General features: G+C 40.3%; 1 protein-coding gene across 1 annotated transcript in view; it reads right to left on the bottom strand.

Annotated features, from left to right (window-relative positions):
- LOC132906449 (acetylcholine receptor subunit alpha-like 1) overlaps positions 1-21740 on the bottom strand; it is a 164147-nt gene that overhangs the window by 28431 nt on the left and 113976 nt on the right. The window contains exon 5 of the mRNA XM_060958656.1: positions 9125-9305. Within this exon, the coding sequence (XP_060814639.1) occupies positions 9125-9305 (181 nt within the window). The remainder of the gene's footprint in view (positions 1-9124; positions 9306-21740) is intronic.

The following is a 21740-nucleotide window of genomic DNA, read 5'->3' as shown; positions in this document are numbered from 1 at the left end:
TACAAGCAAGTTTATCTACGGTAGTTTTCTACAGCGATATAAAAGAGTTGCTTACTTCCAAAAGATCTTTTGTAGAGCAAGTTAAATCTTCCGGCACAAACAACTACGTTCTAAACAACTACGTTTCTATACAAACTCCTTGACAATCGGATCAAACTAGGTAGACTGATGTTATTATGATTGTTCCTTTTGCTCGCAGATAGTCGAAACAGCTAGAAGATCGTTTACTTAATTCTTCCTATCGCATCCTAACATCAGAACGTGCAAGTAAATTATCCAAGGTACGGAGAACGGTAATTGGTTCGTTTAAAGATTATCATGGCGCAGTGTACCGTCTAATTGAGGCTTCAGATAAGGAGCGTTACGTGAAATCAGCCATTTGACAGAGGGTTACGTATATAGGTTCGCGCGTGTACGTGCCTGAGAGTGAAACAGGGAGCGAGAAGAGAAGGACTGACGAATAATAAGGGTATTTCGTGAGACGTCGCCTAACTGGGAAACGAGGGATGCTTGAACCAAAAATAAAACGACTCCGAAGGACGACGTCTGTTTCCTCTTTCGCCCTTACAAATGTCTCATCGAAACTCTATAAGACTCGCGATGCAGAGTATCTTCTTGATTTTACTTTCCGTGGCGAATCCGATTGTTTAAAGACGGAGACGAGGAAAGTGGACGAGAATGGAGCAAGGATCAGCCGGGAAGAAAAGTCGGAGCTAGCGAACGAAAGAAATTGGATAGCCCTAATGGGTCGACGGGATAGGCGGTGGGTTTCACTCGGAGTTGTCGAATCTGAGAATAGGAATAAACTCCAAATCTCTCTTCCATCGAACTTCCGCCGCTAGCTAGACGCTTCTTGATCCTCTCCGGACCACTTCTGAGATCTTCTGATAGCTTCGCGAGGACATCTCCGCGCGTTAAACCACACCCCTTTCCTTCGCCCTCTTCCTCCTGCCGTATCATCTTCCCGCCACTGATCGAACAACAGGAACCTAGCCACTGAACTGTGTCGTGTAATTCCTGGAAGAAAGCAGAACCTTCTCGAGTACTGCTTTCGATGCTGCTTTTTCTTGATACTCCTTTATGACTTTTAGTTTTAACATTTTGTCCTTTCCTTGGACTGTCTGGTCTGAACGACTCTAGTTCAACTGACTTAGACTGTCGCTGCTATATTTTATTACTGAAATTCATTTCGTGAAAGTATCCTTTACGCTCTTGAAGTTTTCTAATTATTTGTTGTTGAATTCTTGCGGTTGTTTTCGGTGCTGACATTCCTTCTTCCCTCTTGGTATTTTCTAGTACGAATTTTTTAATCCCTGGAATTCCTTCTAGTGTTGGAAATCCCTTTTCTATGTCCTTGTAGTGCTTTTTAAAAACTTGCTGAATTTCTTATTCCTTATCTTTTTCTACTTTTCTTTGTATTATCATCCACTCTCGTGCTATTAACGTGTCTCTATACGAAATCCCAGACGAATTTACGTTAGAAGAGTTAGCTGCCAGATTACAGAGAGTTCCGCAAACATCTTTCGATTCGATTCCTTAATTTACGATCTACAGACAGATAATCGTCACTAATGGGAATCGACGTCAGGAAGGAAATGCGAAGAAGCATCTTCACGATTATCTTCGGTCTTCTGGAGGACTTGTTGAGCCACGATTGGCCGTCTTGAAGGAAATGAGGAAAACGATGCCATCGATATGTCCAAGTAGGTCGAGTCTTCTACTCGATGTCCTGTACACTTCCTTTCGTCGAACAGATCATCGTGGAAAGCGAGTAACGAGTTATAGATTTGCTCTGTACGGGTCAGATTTCGAACAAAAATAGCGACACTAGGCGAGGAGATTCAAAGGAATTCTGCTATTATCATTTCCAGTAATATTCCTTTCCATCGTTACTAAGTTAAAGTTCAACGTAGAATTTTTATCTTGGAAAATTGCGTTCCAGTATTATCGAAAAGTCGCTCACCTGCAATGTACTTTGCGAACGTTCGTATTTCATCGAATGTCAAACGCTGTTTGCGCGTCCGACGTATAAATATGGAAGGAATCGATAGCTCCGACTACGCCAAGTATTTGCACCATTCGGTCGCAGGAATAGACGCGTAATGCACTTCGCGACAGCGTTTATGAGCGGACACGTTTGCTTTCGATAAAATTTCGGCCTCGATATTGCCACGCCTTTATCGGCGTCAAATTGCAAGCTCTAAACGAGCCACGATACTTCTCCAAATAAAATATTTTTTGAGTTGCCTAACCTCACCTCAACTAACCCCAACCTAACCTCAATTAACGAACCTTCTTTCTCGCGAAACAACCTGACATATTAGGTCGTTCGAAAAGTTTCCTTCGTTTTATAAGGAAATAATACACGCACAACGTTTTTGTTTTATATTAATTTCTTGAATTATGAACGAAGATAATAATTGAAATAGAACGAAATGAATCATATCTAATTCAATAAAATAATATAAAACAGAAATTGTTGTTTATCTATTATCACCTTATGAAACGAAAGAAACCTTTCGGACAACCTAATATTTCAAATACCTTTCGAATAGCTTTCATCTTTCCCTATCCAAGCCATGAATTTCATTCGCGAAACTCGAAATTGGTTAAAATTGATTTGAAAAATTAAATTTATTATTAAATCAACCATCAGTGGCATCGTAGTTAACATTATTCGTGAAACGTAAAGCGAACAATCCACATATATCTTCGTGTGTCTTTGTCGTGCACGCAGATTACACGAGAGGCCAGAAACCTCGGTGGAAGCTGTAGGATACAACCGCGAAACCAAGGAAACTGGAATCGAAACGCGAGGAGCGGAAAGCCGCGCTCGAGGGGGCACGAACGGCTGGAACGGCGAGGCCGCCAGAATGGACGTTCACCGGCGCTACAGAACGATTTTATCGTTCTAGACGCGGGATTTATTTCCGCAATGGTTGTTCAGCGGTGAAATCCACGAACAGCTGGATTTGTTGGGATGGGATAAATCTGTCCATCCACAGGAAGGTGCCTCGGTCAACGGGAGTCCGCGGGAAGATGAGAAAAGGATTTCGATCTGGCTGAAGCCCTCGTGATCTTCCACTATCGCAAAATTATTCTTCCCTTTTCTTTACCTTTTTGTGTCCCTCGTGGAGAATCTCGAAGACTACGCGTCCGAGAATATCGAGAATCACTTGCAAATCCATTGGGTACGAGAAATCCTCGACCACGAGATGGTCAAATGGAAACCTTTCTGCAATGACAGCGATAGATCTTGGTGCTGGCGTTAATGCACACTTCCAGCAGAATCAATTTAGGATTTGAAATCTGGATCATCATTTTAATTTTCGACAGTTTTAATGGAATATCCAGCGCTTTAATCTGCCAATTGTTTTTCTGCATCAATCGATCTGTGATACGAACAGATCAACGATGATTCTTGCGTCTCGATGTCCTTTAAATGCAAGTTTATATCGATTTAGGCTTGAATATCGAAGGAAATCGATGGGGAAAAGGGAAAAGGATAGCTCGAAAGGCACGCATCCGTCAACAGCCGAGAAAAAGTTTCATCAGAGTCCTGGGGGAAACGCTGGCGAAGCGAGAAGACTCGTCAAAAGCAGGGCCGATGAATCATGACGTTTTCCCGATGCCTGGCTCCACGCTGCAGCCCAGTGTTGAGAGATTATACGTCTACACGAGCGAGCAAGGGCGTGAAATATTTCACACGGTAGAAGCGCACCCCTTTTAGGCTGCCGGAGATGTTTAAGACACGGACGGATATTTCGAAGCTGAAGGCCGCTATGCGTAGGCGATCAATTATGCAACATAGTCGGCAGATTCTCCCTTCCAATGCTAACATTTTCAACAACCATGGGAAATTCCATGCATCCGTACGATCGAAGAAAACATTCGATTAAAGAAAATTTCGTGTATTTATTAGGTCGTTCCACGGGTTCTTCGTATTTTTGTCAAAAGTTTGGTAAAAGAAAATAGAGAAGCATCGTGAGTTTAATAATCAACGTACTCTTGGTCGTTTCCTATTATTATTACTTAAAGTTATCATTTACAATTTGATGAAAATCGTATAATAAAAACTCCCCTTCTGCAACTGCAAATAACATTTTCGTCGTATTCTTGCGTCTAAATCTTATTCTCGTCTATTCGTTAAAATGTACGTGTACTGTAATCCTAGTGGAAGAAACAATTTGATAAGTAGAGAAACGATATTTGATTAAGACTGGATTACGAAAAAACGGGTAACTTGGAAAACACGATGTAATAATGAAAGAAAGATGTTCGAATTTCAGACATCGCGAGAATTATCATGAGATACTTGGAATCTATTCTATGTACGCTACTTTGCCAGCGAAGCTTCAAAGAAAGCACAGGAAGAAAAGGTTTCCAACAGTTTCCTCGAAATGGAATCGATGAATCGCAGCGTTTTATTGACGTCTGTTAGCACGTGCCAACTGTATCGAGAGACAGTGGAAAGAAAGGCAGCGATATTCTCCGATGGAACAAGGTTTCTCCGCCAGAAGGAAGAAAGCTGGCGAAGGTAATCGATGGATCGGAAGGTTTCATCGAAAACCGTTTTCTTTCTTTTCTCGCGTTACCACACGTCGTTTCCTCTCCCTTAACCAAATACGAACAGTCATTTCGAACTGGAGAACTCTAATCATCCGGATGATCCTCATCGATTTTTCCAGAAGAGAGAACATCCTGACTATAAGTACAGTCGATCAATTCGCTGGTACTCGCGGTTCATTCACTAGTCAGAGATGGTCGATCGCTCGGAAGAGATAAACACGAGTCATAGAGCGCTGATGACGAGAAGTGTTCTTCTCTTGCATGAACTTGCTTCCGTCAAGGCGGATGAAAACAGCTGAGAACGAATTCTATTCCAGCAAAATCTTTGATAACTCTTTGTCTGCGAGATTCCTTCGAAATGCCGTGGTTGCTTCTCGACTTTAGATATGTTTCCATTATTGCACACGGGCTTATCAGGATCCAGAACGTCGCTGGTACTTTTAACGGCCGACAGCCGTTGAGAGGGGTTGAAAATTAACGTCGCGACTTCGAAACTAACCGTCTGCGTCTACCGCGAAAGAACAAGTCAAACTTCGTACTCGGTTGCTTTGAAGAGGCAACGAAAGAAGAGGACAACTTTGAGTCGAAGATCGCGCAAGGATCGCCATCCAACGAGGAAAGATACCGGAAACTTCCACTTCCAGATATCTAGCAAGGGAAAGCTGACTTCCATTCAGCATCAAGTAAAGATCTGTCGCGCAGAAAAAGCGTGGAAATTACAAAAGCCATTTAGTCTTTCGAATTAATCATGTTATTTTTAATATAGAGAAGTATAGAATGAGAAATAAGAGGAAATTTGGATTGCTATTTCTGTGTATATTGGTATCAACAATTCTGGAAACTTTATAAAACATCGAATAGATGCAGACTGGGGTCACCGAGAGTCACTGACCTCAAGTATTTTCTCCGGACCAATTTGCACTTTTATTTATATCAGTTAAAATTAATTACCCTTTTTATTAGCATTTAATGAATATGTATGGTTGCCATGGCTATAATGAAACGCTAATATTACATATGGACGATAGTGCATGTGCTCTCGCTTGAAGGAAATAAAGTGGGCCTTCAAATATTTGCACACCTCTGACACTAAAAATACCTCAGCAGATAGCTAGAAACTATTTAACTTCTTCTTCTCCTACAAATTTTTGCTTATTTCCCATCGTTTCAACGCTACAAGCCGGACTAGCTACGATTCCAAGACCAACAGTCCAACAATTCCTGCCACGTGCAGTTGAGAGAAAGAAAGGTTCGGCCGACCATCGGTTAAGTAATTCATCGAAGATTTGCGGTAGCTCTGCAGCGGCATGAATTATTCGAACGCAGCGAAACACAGAGAGCATTCGAACCGCTTCAGAATCCGCAGGCTCGCAGCGGGTTTACGCGGACCGGAACGAAATGAAAGAAGAATCACCGGGGAATAGAACTGTCAGCGTAACTTCTAACATAATAAATAGTTCAGACGCGACGTGATAAGTTCGAAACAACGTTTTCTTGCCCCGATGCGAACGAGGTTCAGCCCAAATTCTATGGCCCTCGCGCCTTCCGGTTCATCTATATTCTACGCGATAAATGTGTATCGGCTGGCTGCGGAGAGGCTTGGTAGATTGGGACTTCCGGATCCGTGACGTTGGATCAACGAACTCGAAATCGCATCTAACCCAAGCAATGACGGACTATATGCGGCATTTTAAGGATGTCGTGTTATCGTCATTAACATTTTTAACTTTGCGGCGTTTACGCATTTAGGGGAAATTTTAAAAAATGTACAACATGCATCTAATATACTAAAGTATATATAATACCTAAAGTTCAGTACTCGTTGTATTTATAACGTTGTAATGTTTGGAATATATTAGGTTGTCCGAAAAGTGTCTTTCTTTCGCAAACGTGGTTTTTACAACAGTGCACCTTCTTACAAACGTGAAACCAAGTCTGTGAAATGTCGTGGTGTTTATCTCAACAGAACAAAATGGATCGTACGTAATTCGACAAAATAATATAAAATAAAAAACGTTGAGCGTCTATTATTTCCTCATAAAACAAAAGAAACTTTTCAGAAAACCTAATAATATTCAGTAGATATTAAAGATACAGATCTTTGAAACTGAAATGAAAACATGAAAAGCCGTGGTTTACTTGCCAGTTTTGCAGGTACTGGAAAACAGTCGGAGAATTAATATTACAGAGAATATTTTATGTTGAGGTTATTAGACGTATGTGAACAAAGGAACGCGTGGATAAATTGTAAGGTAGAAAATATATTTTAAATACTGACGAGTAAATAAAAATGGGAATATAATTGAGCTGATCCAGATGCGCACGTTAGCAGTGTTACCCTATGACTGAAAACCCTGAAGCCAACGTTGCCTGTGTACTGTTTATGGTTTGTATTCGACCCAGTCTTTTGTCTATACGCTGTTGATGGCTTCGGTGCTTGAGAAAACTAAAAGACCAGATATAAAGTTTTCTTAGAAGTGGTGATCACTTCAACATTTTACCAGATTGAAAAAGTAATTTTCAAAAGAAGAGAAGTGATCGATAATTACGACCAGGATCGGAACTTTGAGTTGAAAGTGTTACGTCTAGTTCAATTTAAGCCTATACACGTGCGACATTATCAGCGATAACTGTGTTAATTTACTCGCACAAGTACTGGCAAATTGTGTAATTTTAGGAATCTCCAATATTCTTAATATTCCTTTTGGTGATTGCCTACTGTTCGTAAATCATAGTACCGAACAGAATGTCAGGTTACGAAAAATCTTTCAGCTAATCTGGAGTTTACAACGCTCAAAAACATTCTCTGTCACGAATCCTTTTGAAACATTGAACTTCCCTCGTGAATGTATCTTTCGAATAATCGACAGTAGTCTGGGGGATGATAAATACGATTGGGTGTACGGTGACTCACAGAAGAAATTTTTATCGAAACAAAACCGCAGCAAAGGTTGAACGTGACCGGATTTACAATTCGATCGTTCTCTTTTGGACCGTAAGTGGACTTGTATCGAAATATGACCGGCCACTTAATGCAGTGAAATTCTCCGAGGAATATCAAAATATTATCGGATCTGTGACGTTGTCGGTCGAGAAACTCTTGCAGAACCCTATTGGAAGATTATAAAACGTTCTTTCGCTATAATCGAAACCAAAGGGAGATTAGCTATTGGAAGATTGATCAATTTGATTAAATCACGAGCCCATTTAGTAAAGAGCTCTATAAAAACGACGTTGTCGAAAACGCTGGCGAAATAGCAACGGAGGAAGAGGCAAACGAAGTAGATCGAAATATAAATGTAATAAATTCATCCGACAGAAGGAAGCAAGTACACGTTGAACATCGGTGGGGAAGCTCGTGTTCTAAGGAAAACTCGGTCGACGTTCCATTGATGCGTTCTTGCATATCTTGGTCGCATTGTAACGCGATTCAGCGAGCTAGCCTGCTTTTACCCCCGCTCTTCTTCAGTTCTCTGCTCCTACTTCAATACAACCTGTCCACCGATGCAAAGAAATTTCTTTACTTTTTCCCCATTTCCCATCCAACCTTCTCATCGTAGAAGCATCTTAACAATTTTTCCACGCTTCTTCCGTTCCAATGCTACTGCTTTACGTATGAATCCAGCGAATGTTCGAGTTATTTGGACAAATTATTTTTAAACCTTGCACATTCTCTGTCTGTCTTACCGGCACTTTTCACTCACGTCATATAGCATTTGGAAACAATTGTTTGACTAGGAAAAGGTCATAATTTTCATCATTTCCTACAACCTAATCTTCGTTTCTTCTTCATGTCTTCAAATCCTTCGCGATCCTTAATTGCAACGTCATTTATTTATGAAAAATATTTAGATACAGTGTGTGAATAATACATCGAAGTGAATAATTTTCACTGATTTAAAAAATACTCGCCATAGAAGCACGCAACGTTCTGTTAAATTACCCGCTGTCAATTTGACGTTATGAAATTTGCCACTATTAGTACCGTAGGTTTCCATTGACTCGAGGATATCGAAGGGGAGGGTGACAGTTCTATTTAGCATAAAGCTTTACGTCCAGTCATGGATCCCTGGTCATATTTTCTGCGCAGTAGTATGCGTAACGACTTGCTCGGTGAATGTTTAATGCAATCGGAAATGGTTGCGGCGAATTTCGATGGACCGATCGCAACATTAGCAGTCGACGCGAATAAAAAACTCGTGGAAGAAAGGAACAAGATTACAAAGTCGAAACAATGTTACGCAACAAGATCATTGTCATTTACGAGCATGACGAGAAAATGTAGGAATATGCGAAAGGCTGCAGTCATCGATACGCGTGATTCCATTTTTCAATTTTATACCGAATAACCGTAATAGAGTAAATAAGGCGCAGCAAAAATCATGGTGAGTTTCACGTTGGCCTAACAAGGTAATCTGGTTGATTAAAAACTGTTTTCTCCCACAACTGCTTATATTGTGAATTATGATATTATGGTTGGTTTTTTGGTTAAATACTTGGACGATGATTAATCGAGGGTGAAACGAGGGCGAATCGTTGGTTGAATCTTACTCACCGTGTACCCGTCGTAAGTCCAAGAACCAAACTTCATGAAGCAAGTCTGCTCGTCAAAGGGGAAGTACTCCACGTTGATCTCGCAAAATGATTTATAGATCGCTGGCGGTTTCCACACGACCAACCCCGTATGGTGCAAAATTGCTTTGGTCATAATGGTCACCTCGTAGTTGCCATCGGCGCTGAAAACAAAATTAATGTCCATCCTGATTTATGTTCCGTTTTTCACCGGCTTCGTTAGGGGCAGTTTCAATATGGAATTCGCTATATCACGTATCCTCGCGTTAATTAATCACTCAATTCTACAGCTACTTGCAATCTTATCCGAAGTAATCTATAAAATTCTATTCTAATTTTATTCCTTCATTCCTTTTTATTTCTTTCTTTTTTTTTTTTATTTTTTCTCTTATAAAGAATAAATTTTAATTCGAAGAATAGAGGAAACAGAGAACGAAAGAAAAAGGTTTCAACGGTATCAGAGGTAAGAGATAGGAAAATCCTCGAGATAAACAATAGAAAATAAGTAAAGAGGCATAGGTTTTAGAGTGTACGGTCTACACCGATGTAATAGAACTCTGAAAGAATAAATTCGACGAGATAATGCGACCGGATTTCTAATATAATACGTGCGGCTGTTGTAGCTGCAGCTGTCGTTGCTGCAATTGCACTTGTTGCGCTATTTTCACTCCGGCATTCAACCTTATTATTACCCGCTCTGTCGATTACTTCACGTAGAATTCTTCGCAGAAATCACGTCGATGTTTGTCGTTTTATGGCCAATCTAAAATAACTCGAACGCGAATATTTCTTACATTTTGGCACACTATTTCGATATTCAAACTTCGGTTATAATCGAGTTATATATCGAGTTAAATCGCAGAGCAGCGTATTCCATTTGTCATTTTTATTCGTTCTTCCTTCGTAATAATGATATTTAATAATGATCTTAAACGTAGCCGGGGAACTTTGCCAAACTATTAAAGCGCCTCATTTAACAAATCGTTGACTGGCCACGACACCTTGCACGTACATTAATCTTCGCAATTATTAAATTAGATCGGCTGATAAGTTCATTCAATTAATGTGTTCAAGAAATATATTTCATTTTTTCATTTAACGAACAGATTTTTAATGTTTCAACAAAATCTCTGCCACAAAATTAGAACGAAAAATCATGTACTAGATATATCGATAAGGATAAATTTTAGAAGCTTGCGAACGGTAAGAAAATGTTATTAGTCCGTTGATTATGCAAACAATCGGTGACACATATCGATTTTGAATGCGACACTCGGTGAAAGTCGTGCGTGCTAATATTCCATGTTTTATTGAAAGTTTCCTTGATAAACGAACCAAGCTTTTTTCAACCAAGAAAGACAGTACAGAGATACGATGATGAAAAATCGCGATGAAATATGGAATGCGATTCCCTCGACGTTGTAACAAAGTAGACAGTTCAATAAATTCACGGACGAGAAAAGGGTGGTCGTAGCAGTAGCGAGCAGAATATTGAAAGTCAGAAAATCGCGTTTGAATCTTAATATGGGTGCGGTGGTAGCGCGGTAGGTCGGTGGCAGGTGCGCGTGCCTCGAAGCAGATAGCTTTGAGGATGAATGAACGCTACTGGGAATTGGGGTTGCACACGTGCAACGAGAAATAAAACTTCGTTGTAGCGAGCTCGGCTTTTTATCCTAACTGAAAAATATATATGGCCGACGAAAGCGTGTAAACGAATTGTTTCGATAGACGCTTACGATCTTACAGTTTTCTCCGGGACTGACGTTGGTCAATCTGCCAACCTTTTAATTTCTCGGTAGATCGTTAATTGCAAGTGGCAGAAACCCTGTGATTATCGTGTTTATATAGTATAATGTTGCAGGGAATATTGGTTTGGTTGAAAATAAGTAAAACAGAGGATTTTAAATTATGTTTTTTGCAACAGACATATATTTTATTCATCGTGGTAAATTCGTTTTGTGACTGTAAATAGATAAACATTTTTGCAGTTTATTCCAATGATATGCATAAATAAAGAATAAGTAAAACCATAAATAGAACGGAGATGCAAAACGAAGAAACTGACAATGAAACGCAAAATGTACAAACGTTGGATGAATATTAAATTCGTCGAGCAAAAAATATGGTGCAATGGGTTGTTTTCATTTAAGAGATCAGAGAGTGCACGATGCATCGAATATGGAGTTAAATTCAGCTAGGATTACATACTTGTCTACGACTAACGAATGAAAAGCAGACTATTGTGACAGGGATAAAAGTCACAGTGGTAACTTCGTCATTCTACTTGCAAGTGATTACCAGCAGCGAACGTCATTGCGCATTCGAAATCGCGCCGAGCGTAGAGAATAGTTTCGCACTGCCGATTCCGGTTGTAATCCGCTTTGAAGACACATGCAAGCGGATTTGCAACGTTTAGCATTAAACCCGGACCTCTTGATCGCTGCGCGGGCTTTGTTTGCTACGAAACTTCAATATCGGATAAAGTTTCCTTCCCTCTGTCCCGTTTCATCCCTGTAATCAGGTTACGCGAACCTGGTTGCGTTAGTGTAGATCTTTCGCGCTCTGTCGTTCGATAATAATCGTACCTTTCACGTCAATGCTACCTTTACTCTGCTCTTCTTCAAACAGTGTCAATATTTCGATCGTTTCTATCTATGAAATCATGGTCTCTCTATCAAGACGGAACAGTTGTAGGGATTATCTGACAAAGGAACCTGCGATATTTCGATACCACTGTCCCCGATTACCTGCACGGCTATGATTTCTTGCCGCAGGGTGATCCGATATCACATTGTACCTCATCATCGATAAATAGTTGGCCGGGCTCACAGAATTCACAAAGGATCCTCGACCTAACATCCCTTCGTAAATCTATCGACGATTCGATCGGGTGTTGCAACTCCAGCGAAGCTGCGTCGCGACTATATCGTTGATTATAGGGCTGAATGGCGAATGGGGACGTTCTAATTCGCATAAGCACGGCTCGATACACCGAAAATTAGCGAGGACAGGTCACCGTGGCGGGGGTTTATCCGTGCAAAATTGCCTGCAGTCCGACCGGAAGTCAATGCTCCCGAGCGGCCGCTACGCGCCCCCCAAAGAGAACAATACGTCCACGTGGCAATAATTCCATGGCGAGGGCACGAAACTGACGTTCTAAACGCACCGCGTCTCCGGCCTGGAATCTACACAGCCTAGACCTTTGTTCGTCTATTCGTTGCCAGAGGAACTCGTTGCCTTAAGTGGATGTTGGGTAATTACGAAGCTGCAGCTTGCGAGGAGATTTCGTGATTTCGAACCGTGACGCGGATATTCCACATGTTTCCGACACTTGGCGGAGACTGGTTAAGTAGATTGTAAAAATCTCAAGGTGGTGCGAAGTGAACACGATGTCGAATCAAATGAACTAGTTCCGTTTGCGATTTTTTCTTCCTCCTATAACAATTCACATCAATTGTCTTGTTCCGTGAGTCTGCAAACGTGTTTCAGCATCTTGTTGAAAGCCTGTTGAAGCTTGTTTGAACCCGATCGTCGATTGATAGTATGTTCTATCTTGAAAATTGTTTAGTTAAAACGTGGTGGACATGGATATCTGTATTTTTAATCGCAGCTGCGTTTTCGTGCATGAACAAGGCGAGGCGTTTGCACAAATGTTTGTGCAAACGGCTTATTCAAATGTGTGTAATTTTGTGTGCTACACTAGATTAGCCGCATAGTGACGCACACATATGAGTATGAGTGTGTGGAAGTATGTGCGTGCACAATGTCTAGTAAAACAGATGAATGTAACTGTTCCGTTGGTAATGTGGTAAAGGAGATGTTGAGACAAAGAGAATGCTGAGACGCGTGCAAATACGTATCGACGAATATCTTGTAAATCACATATTAAATAAGTTTGAAACTATTTTAACACTTTGTCTCTCACGTTGGTCATTGGTGGTCGAAGCGCTTGAACTTACAATTGTAAAAATTGTATGAAAATTGACAGTTAGGGCATGTGGGATATAACCGATAAATAGAAGATACTATGAAATAAAAAGTGTCCCATTAAACAATTACAAATTTTTATTAGAACATCAATAAAAAAAATGAGAACAAATCTTTTGCACTGTGTTTGCATACATATCTTTGAGGGGTAATCTACGAATATTATTATAAACACACCTTAGAAAATAATCGTAAAAGCTGCTTTATAATCATGTAATTGAAGTTAGAAGTGTGCATATACCTTACTATTATATATAGAATGAGCAAATACTGTTTACTAATATCTTCTACATGTTTCAACAATATATTCTGGACGTTTTGCTTACGACGAAATAACGAATGCGAATGGTTTGTTGAAATAAACGAAGCCTTGTTATAATATGTCGTTATTAACTGATAGCAAGGCGCCAATAAGATAAACGGTCCATTGGGGAAGAATGTTGTCTTACATCATCAATGTACTATTATTTTGCCATTATATGCTTTGAATAATAAAAATACTCCCATGGCGTCCTGAGCGAAACATGTGATTTCGGCGTGGCAGTCAAAGTGTTAGTATCATTTCTACATGTGTTTCTATACATTTATTTCGGCAATTAAGATCCACAATTCTCAACACGGATATCTGCACCTAACGGAATTTCCCATGGAACCAAGTTTGCGACGTTTGCTTGTACGTGGCTATCGACTGGCCGAACCTGGCGTTATACCTTCTACATGGGGAAAATCTGGTTAAGAGATAGAACAATATTGTAACTAATCCGAGGAACGTCAAACATAAACCCGTGGCCCGGCGAAAGAACAGGACATTGAACGGTGGAAGTCGTGCCAAAGAAGTTGGGGATTTCCGATTAATCATATCTTTTTTTCGTGGACAGCGTGTGTCAGTTCTTGCTAGTAGACGCCGCGTAAATCTTCAAACTAGACGTCCCTTTTAAGCGTGGTTGTCTACTCGACCGACATCGAACACCCATCGAAAAAACTACATTGTCCTCCCCATTGGTGAACGTCGGCGAGGACATTCAATTTTTCGCCACCCCTTGTCTCGGCATATTCCATTTGTTACTGGGACAGCGTCTGCGCCACCGGATAGTTCGATCTATCTCATCCTTCTATTAGGTAGATATATCTGTGTGAACCTTCAAAACACAGCTTTCCTGCATAGAAAAACTTGGAAAGTTTATGCTCCCTTCCTCGTGTGCTTAAAGTGTTCATTCGCGCTTCGATCGTATCGCTGAAATCGATTACTCGTTTCACGAGAAGATAGCCGGAACCTTCGATTTTGCTTATTGCTGAAGTCAGTCCAGCGAAAGGTGTGTAACTGTTACCACGAGCATCGAATATTTTGTTTCATGGCGATTAAGCGAAGAGTCGAAGGAAACAACTGAATTCATATTTTTATGAACACAGTTTAAATGAGCAGTGATTTGTTTCGCCCATTTAATATTATAATAATTATTAAATTTTGAGTATTTTGGTCAGATGGAATGTGTTAATGTAATTCTAATGTACCTATCTTTTATAGATCACGATCTTTTTCCATTACGATTAAAGAAGAAGAGATGATTTGTCATAGAATCGATGTTTCTCGTTGGAATCAGGAAAAAGGAACGAAGTTGGAGAATTTCGTTGCTTCAAGGGGTTAGCCTCGTGCATCTTCCCTTAAACCTTGAGATTCAGTTTGCCATTGAGCGTGACTCTTGGGCTGGAGCCGCAGGCTGAAATGTTCCCAGTGACGTGGCAAACTGTTCCTTACTTAGACGTCTCTTTGTACCTCAACGTCGAAGTGAATTTATCAAAGTTCTAAGCAGTATATGTTCGAATGAAAATTAATGGTTTACGAGGCGTATCTAAATGTATATGTGAAACGCCTGCGTGTAGGAATTTATCGATGAAATAAAATCTTAACTTTCTTTTTCAAATGAGCAGCCTCATAAACGGGAAATTAAATCTCAGCGTTTTACATTGCCCGCTTATGGTACGCTTGTGTAATCTCATTATCTGGAGAACAAAAGTAATTAAGAGCCCATTTCCGTTGTTTACAAATTTAAAACAAACAACCTTGTTTTTTCTCTATGTTCAGCAGAAGCTGTGCGCCTTTTAGATGGCGGCAAAAATTTCTGCACGCGAGTACCTTGTTCGAGATTCATATTCCTTACATCGATATGGAAAAAATACGCGAAATCGATGAAATTTCTAGCTGAGTTGTGCGCGCTAACTTTGTACGCTACTGGAACGCGCCGCGAGAGATGGGCACGGTCGGCGGATCGATATAAGTTTCAGTAGTACAACGTGATATTCTGCAGCCCGTTTTTGTCCTCCCTCCGCCGAGCAAGCTGATTCTAGCCAATTAAAATCGAACGAAGTCGATAAATTCGATGTTCGCAGCGACGTAAAATACGTGGAATGAGACCGAAGGAGATGACGATTCTTTGCAATGAAACTTACGTTCTATTAAAGCAGCTTTTTCTTGCGAGTTTCTGAAGTTCATCTGCAGCCATACGAAAAACTTACGAAGAGTATAAGTAAATCTTTATCGACAGTGATCTTCATACGATTCAAAATTATCGTTCCTTAATTTCAGAAGGTCGTCGTTTCTTCACCCACAGACGCAATCTTTGATTTTGACTCCTAACGTGGTAATAAGTTCATGTTTAGCAGATTATCAGTATATGTGCAGCTTTAGTGCCAATTAAATTTTGTTTCTTCCTCCTTCTGTTATAGATGCGTTATGCGACTACAAAATAACTAGACTGCGAATATTTATAGAAAAATACGCATTAAATAAAGATTTATTTCGTCTGCCAAGTATTATAACGAATATTACATACATTTTCACATACTACGTGCATCTGTGCATTTCCCACAAACACACAAGCTACGATTTAATAGAAAGAATTTTCGGCGGAGCATATACGTTGCTCGAAGAACGTCCAACGACAGTTAGCCGTTGTAAGGATATAAAAAGCCGAGGAACGATATAAATCATCGCAAAGGTTAATACGAAGTGTGGAATACAAAAGATCTGCCTTAATACGTTTAAAGACAGACTCGAAGCATAGGGTCAGGTAAAAATTCTCTCCTGCTGCTTCGGTTGTGGATGGGTTCAACGACTGGCGATCGCAACACGTACCCTTCCGGTCGGCTTCGTACATCTTCACGAGAACAGAGTCGATATAAATCCCAATGAACGATGTCAGGAAGCACGTAGCAGCCCCCCCCCCTTCTAACGTAGAAACAAGAATTATTGAAGGAAATAAATCGTTCAGTAGCGAATCTTGGATCAGTGATCCCTGAGAGTAAGCGAATATTAGCGTACAAGAATTTAGTGCGCGATATTTCTCTGTTAAAAATTACTGCAAAATACATAGAGATAGGCGTTATTTCTTTTTCTTTATTATGTATTATTATTATGTTATTATATCCTTCTTATTCATATCGGAATGGGTTATTATTTGAAAGTTAATTGAAATAATTGCTGATTGTAGGTAGGTATAATTTGAGTTTCTATAATAATACGTATAAAACTATTGAATTCGGGGCACAATGCGGTTCGTTGCAACAGTCGTAACCAGCGGAAAGGGTGGTCGTTGGCAATTTTTAAATATTCAGTAGGGACCCGAGAAATTTCTATTGCCTGCGCCACCGTTTTATGGAAATAACGTGGACTCGCGTAATTTCGTTCGGCCGACTGTAGCGTGCAAAATTGAAAAACGCGAAACCGCATCGGCCGAAATGTTCAATACCGTTCAACCAAATCCAAACCAACGAAAGATAGGTCATCAAAATCACAAACGGAAAATACAGTCCTATATAATTTTGTATACTCGCTTTATGTTGTTTTAAAGGGAAAAGAAAAAGACGGAAATGTATAAAAAGAGGCGACGTATTGTATTGGTTGTTCCATTTTCAAAATCTTTGATCGCGGAAAATTTTCTTTTCTTTTTTTTCCTTTTTTTAGAAATGGCGGTGTTTCGCCGATACCACGGCGCGCCGAGGCAAATAGGGTGAAGGAGCGCAGAACGTTTGAAAGCGAATTGAAACTGAAAATACAGAAACGAGTGGCTCGTCGAAAGAAGACAAACGAGCCGGTTGTACGTGATGGCCTCCACTGCAGTTGGTTCACCGGCGAGCCGAGTAAAAAAGATTATCGTGGATTTCGCGAGAATGGTCAGCGATCTGTGACAATAGCGGTTTGTTTCCTCGCGGCTGCCACTCTATTTTCGTTCACCGACTCGAGAAAATACCCAGGGGCAAGTGGCGAGAATTGCATCGCGCAGAAAACGCAATTCCCTGCATCGTGAAACGCTTCCTTCGCCAACAGAAATTCTATTTCTCGCAAAATTTAGAAACCAACGAGAGACCTGCGGAATTCTTTCTCCTCTGGGAAAAGCCTTTCGATCTACGCACCGTGGTGCATCTCATCTCGCGTTTCACACAGTCTTCCCTAATTACATAATCGCTCGAAGAAGGCACAACAGTGAGTTTCTATCTCGAGCTGCAACTCAACAACAACGTTCAAACAACGCAGTCGTCGCCTCTATCCGAAATTACTCAAAGAGAATTAGCTGAGTTCGCTGGGAGCCCGGCTAAGCACTCGTTTCCCTTGCCCTTCCGTAATTTCTGCCACACCTGCATCGTGTTCCACCCCACGCGAAACTTCAGCCAGCAGCGAAATAACCCCTTGCAGTTCTCAACCGCCTTCGATAACGGAGTTTCGTACTTAGAAACCGAAACACACCAATTAGCAATCAACGTGTATCAGCTGGCATCCAATTTACGACGACGAGACGCTCGTGTTTATGCGAGAAAATATATAACGCAGCGACGCGTTTACTTGGCACCGGAGGCTGGTTTCTGGGGAACATCAGAGGGTGGCAGCCAGGCTGCTGGCTCGGAATCCTAACAGGGCCACGTGTACTTGGCATATTTTAGGTCAGCCGGCAGCTAGGCCGCTATAATGCGGCTGGATGTCAGGGCGAGCACAAGACGTCGACGTTGACGACGGGAACACGCCGTCGGGAGGTTGACGAAAGCACCGACGAAGGAGAGCGGTCGGCGATACAAGCGACAACCACGACGATAGTCGAACAAGCGTTTTCCCGCTCGACGACCAAGATAATTCCATTTTGTACAGCAACGAGCACGTTGCACTTGTTTTGGGATTGTTCTTCTCCTCTCGGGATCATCTACTATGAGCAAGATCGAGTGGGAACATCGTCTTTGGGTAGTTGGAGGTTGGGTTAGTGGCGTGAAAATGGAAGGTGAAACCGTGAGAAATATCAGGTGCACTGGCACAGCTTTTTCTTAGATAAAGATGTAATTACGTAGTGTATCTTTCGGTGGATTTATATAAGTGTGGTTGCTTTGCTAGAAAAATGACGCGATTGGGAAATCGAAATCGAGTTTCAAATAAAAAATTTTAGGAAAAAAATTATTATTTGCGAGCGTCTACGTATTTGTAGGATATTTCAAAGTGCATGGGTACACAGAAAGCATGAAATATTTGGAAATATCTAACATATTATACATAGGTTTTATTTCTCGTGTATTTTATTAATCCATTAAAATCCTGCTAACTATTACGATTAAATAATATTTCATTTGTAACTTTGTTTCTTTACAGATTAGTAAATTTTGTTTTTTAACAGTATGTTCATGGAACAGAATTGAGAGAGTTTGTTTACTATTTTTGTCATCACTGTTTATCCTCTTTCTAATTTTATAAAGTTCGAAAAAATTAAAATATTTCTGACAGGATAAATTATATTTTCTAACATTATAAATATCGAATTTCTGATTTCTGCAGTGGGCTTTTGTAAAGTATTTGCTATTTTAACTAATTTTTGTATCTCATAGAAACAATAAATAAATTACTGAATTTTGGATTTTCCTTCTTTTCCAATGTTTCAAATATCCTAAAAATTGTATTTTCCTAACAATGCTGCGACATCTATATTAAATAAGCGCAGGGAGAAACAAAGACATTCAAGATATTTCAATTTCAGTTAGATTCAGAAGAAAGGCGATAAATCACAGATGATAAAGCGTCGATCGATTAATTCGAACGAGAGAAGAGGAAACAACGAGAATGCGCGGGCTCAGGCGCGATCCTACGAAATCGTAAGTTTAGTTAATTTACACAGTGAAAGCGGAAGTCCGTAGCGGGGCTGACGCGTGACTTACGAGCATTAAGTCAGAAATTTGATAGTCTCGCGAACAGTTCAATTTCCTTCTAATTTAACACAGCTCCAACTACGCGCTTGTCTTATGTCTCAAACGTTAAATGTATCACTGTGTACGATAAGCCGTCGGTGTTTAGGGGATTGTCGCGTGCCTCGAGTCATCGCGCACCTTATGAATCATAAACTTAACCTCTCGTGTCGTCCCGTGGACAGGACGACTTCACTGTGGTAAATTCCAAGGAGAAAGGAATGGCAATGTAATTTTGAAAACATATTATACGATATTACGAGCGACAGTATTGTTTCACTGTTTATTGATATCTTTGTCACGCGCCTGGTGACTTGAGAATGTATTAGGTTGTCCGAAAAGTTCCTTTCGTTTTATCAGGAAATAATATACGTACAACGTTTTTTGTTTTATATTATTTTGTCGAATTACGTACGATCCATTTTGTTCTGTTGAGATAAACACCGCGACATTTCACAGACTTGATTTCACGTTTGTAAGAAGGTGCACTGTTGTAAAAAACACGTTTGCGAAAGAAAGACACTTTTCGGACAATCTAATACTATGCAGAAGGCGACAAGTCCATTCCCTTTGTTCTTTTTTTACATGGATATGATCACGGTATATGAAACACGATTTGCGCAAAATAACAGAAAATTAGAACTGGATAATTTTATGATTAAACGTAGCACTCGTCGACTTGCTTATTATTTCAAGAATCAAAAAATTTGTCTGTAACTCAACGTACAATCCGGCATAAAAATAAGTGGACAGATAGTGGAAGTAGATATGAACGAAGTATGTTCGAACTAGTAGATACTAATGTTACGTAATAAAGTATCGTTTCTTATATATGTTTATAGTACATAGATAATTTTGTAAATAATTGAAATTAATATTTACTTTCTTGTGTAAGCAAGCAGCATTTAACGAAACTTCGTTGCTATTCATTTTCACTACCTGTCCATTTATTCTAGTCCCGACTGAATCTACAGTCTGTACACATCTCAATACATATCCGAACTTCGCGCTATCTATTTGCCATGTAGCTGCAAACACCATTAATATTCCTTTCGGTGTTTCCAACAGCTTCGAAAACTGCGACTGTATCACTTTAGATTTCGCTTTGGATCATTGATACACCGGTAATCAAGCTACGAACTTATTCGAGGCACATGGGGATGCGTTCAGTGTTAATTGAAAATCCGTCTGTTACAGACTTTGTGGTAGGAACTACGGATGAGGTTTTAAAGGTTAAACGCGTGACTGGCGGAACTGGGAATTGGCAGAATATGGGTGAAGCGAGGAAAGTTGTATCTCGCGAGTAGGTCCGGCGTGGTTACTTTGAGGCCGTGTTACTTCGTTAACGCGCGTTCGTGGCGCGCGCTGCGACCGGATTACCGCGTCTGGGACGAGCTGCAGGCGCAGTAATCCGGCGATAATGGAGTAACGAGATTCCGGCTCACGTACGTTCCCTGCATATTTTAACTTTGCATTTCGCGCTGTCCGCCCGCACGTACGCCGGCGGGTCATTGTACCGAACCCTTTTGCCCGCTTCCCTCTGACGACCGACACCTATTTACTCCCGTTGATTACACCGAGTATACCTCCACAGCTGGTATCGGTCTCTGTTGCCTTTGTATCGTTTTCTTGTCCTAGCAACACTCGTCCGTTTCTCGACCGCCTTCTGGTTACTGCGTTTACAAGCCAAAACGATGGTTTGGCAATTTTAAACAATCAATACGAATATGAATTATTTAACGCATTGCGTACGGGTCACGAGATATCTCGTTTTCATGTTTTTTCGACCGAATCGATGACTTAAGCAACCAGAGACAAATGCTTTTGTTACGTTACCAGGGTAATGGAGGCTTGCGTATTTTTGTGACAATTGATTAGCAAAACAACTGAATGTTGACATTCCAAGCATGCAGAAACAATCAGTCAGTATAGCCAGTACATCGGTAGATCTGTGCCGATCGTCTACCGTACCTTATAAAGTGTTTTATTGTTGTATATTTTGTTATTTCAAAGTTCGCATTTTAATTTTTAAGGAAACAGCTTTTTAAAAATTATTTACATTTTCGAACTGTTACTGATAATTTATAACAAAAATTATTTTATGAAATAGGACCTAACTTTATAAAAGTAGCAAAATGACACATAGATGTAAAGAAAATGAAAGTCAAAGTGGATTGTTGTTTGATGATTTATCTGATGCACCAAACAACACTTGCGACGAAAATGAATTCAGTGATAGCAGCAACATTCTTGAATTAAGTGATGCGATTAAACATGGAAGAAGACTAAATAAAAAATATAATACCAAATGCAAATTAAAAATCTGCATATACGCATCCTATTGCTTGCCAAGCATGCTTCTGGAGGGTTTAAAAATGTGCGGGCCCTGGGAGCGCGTT

Source organism: Bombus pascuorum, chromosome 4, assembly GCF_905332965.1.
Source record: "Bombus pascuorum chromosome 4, iyBomPasc1.1, whole genome shotgun sequence".
Lineage (NCBI taxonomy): Eukaryota > Metazoa > Arthropoda > Insecta > Hymenoptera > Apidae > Bombus > Bombus pascuorum.
This window is presented reverse-complemented; position numbering and strand designations above follow the sequence as displayed.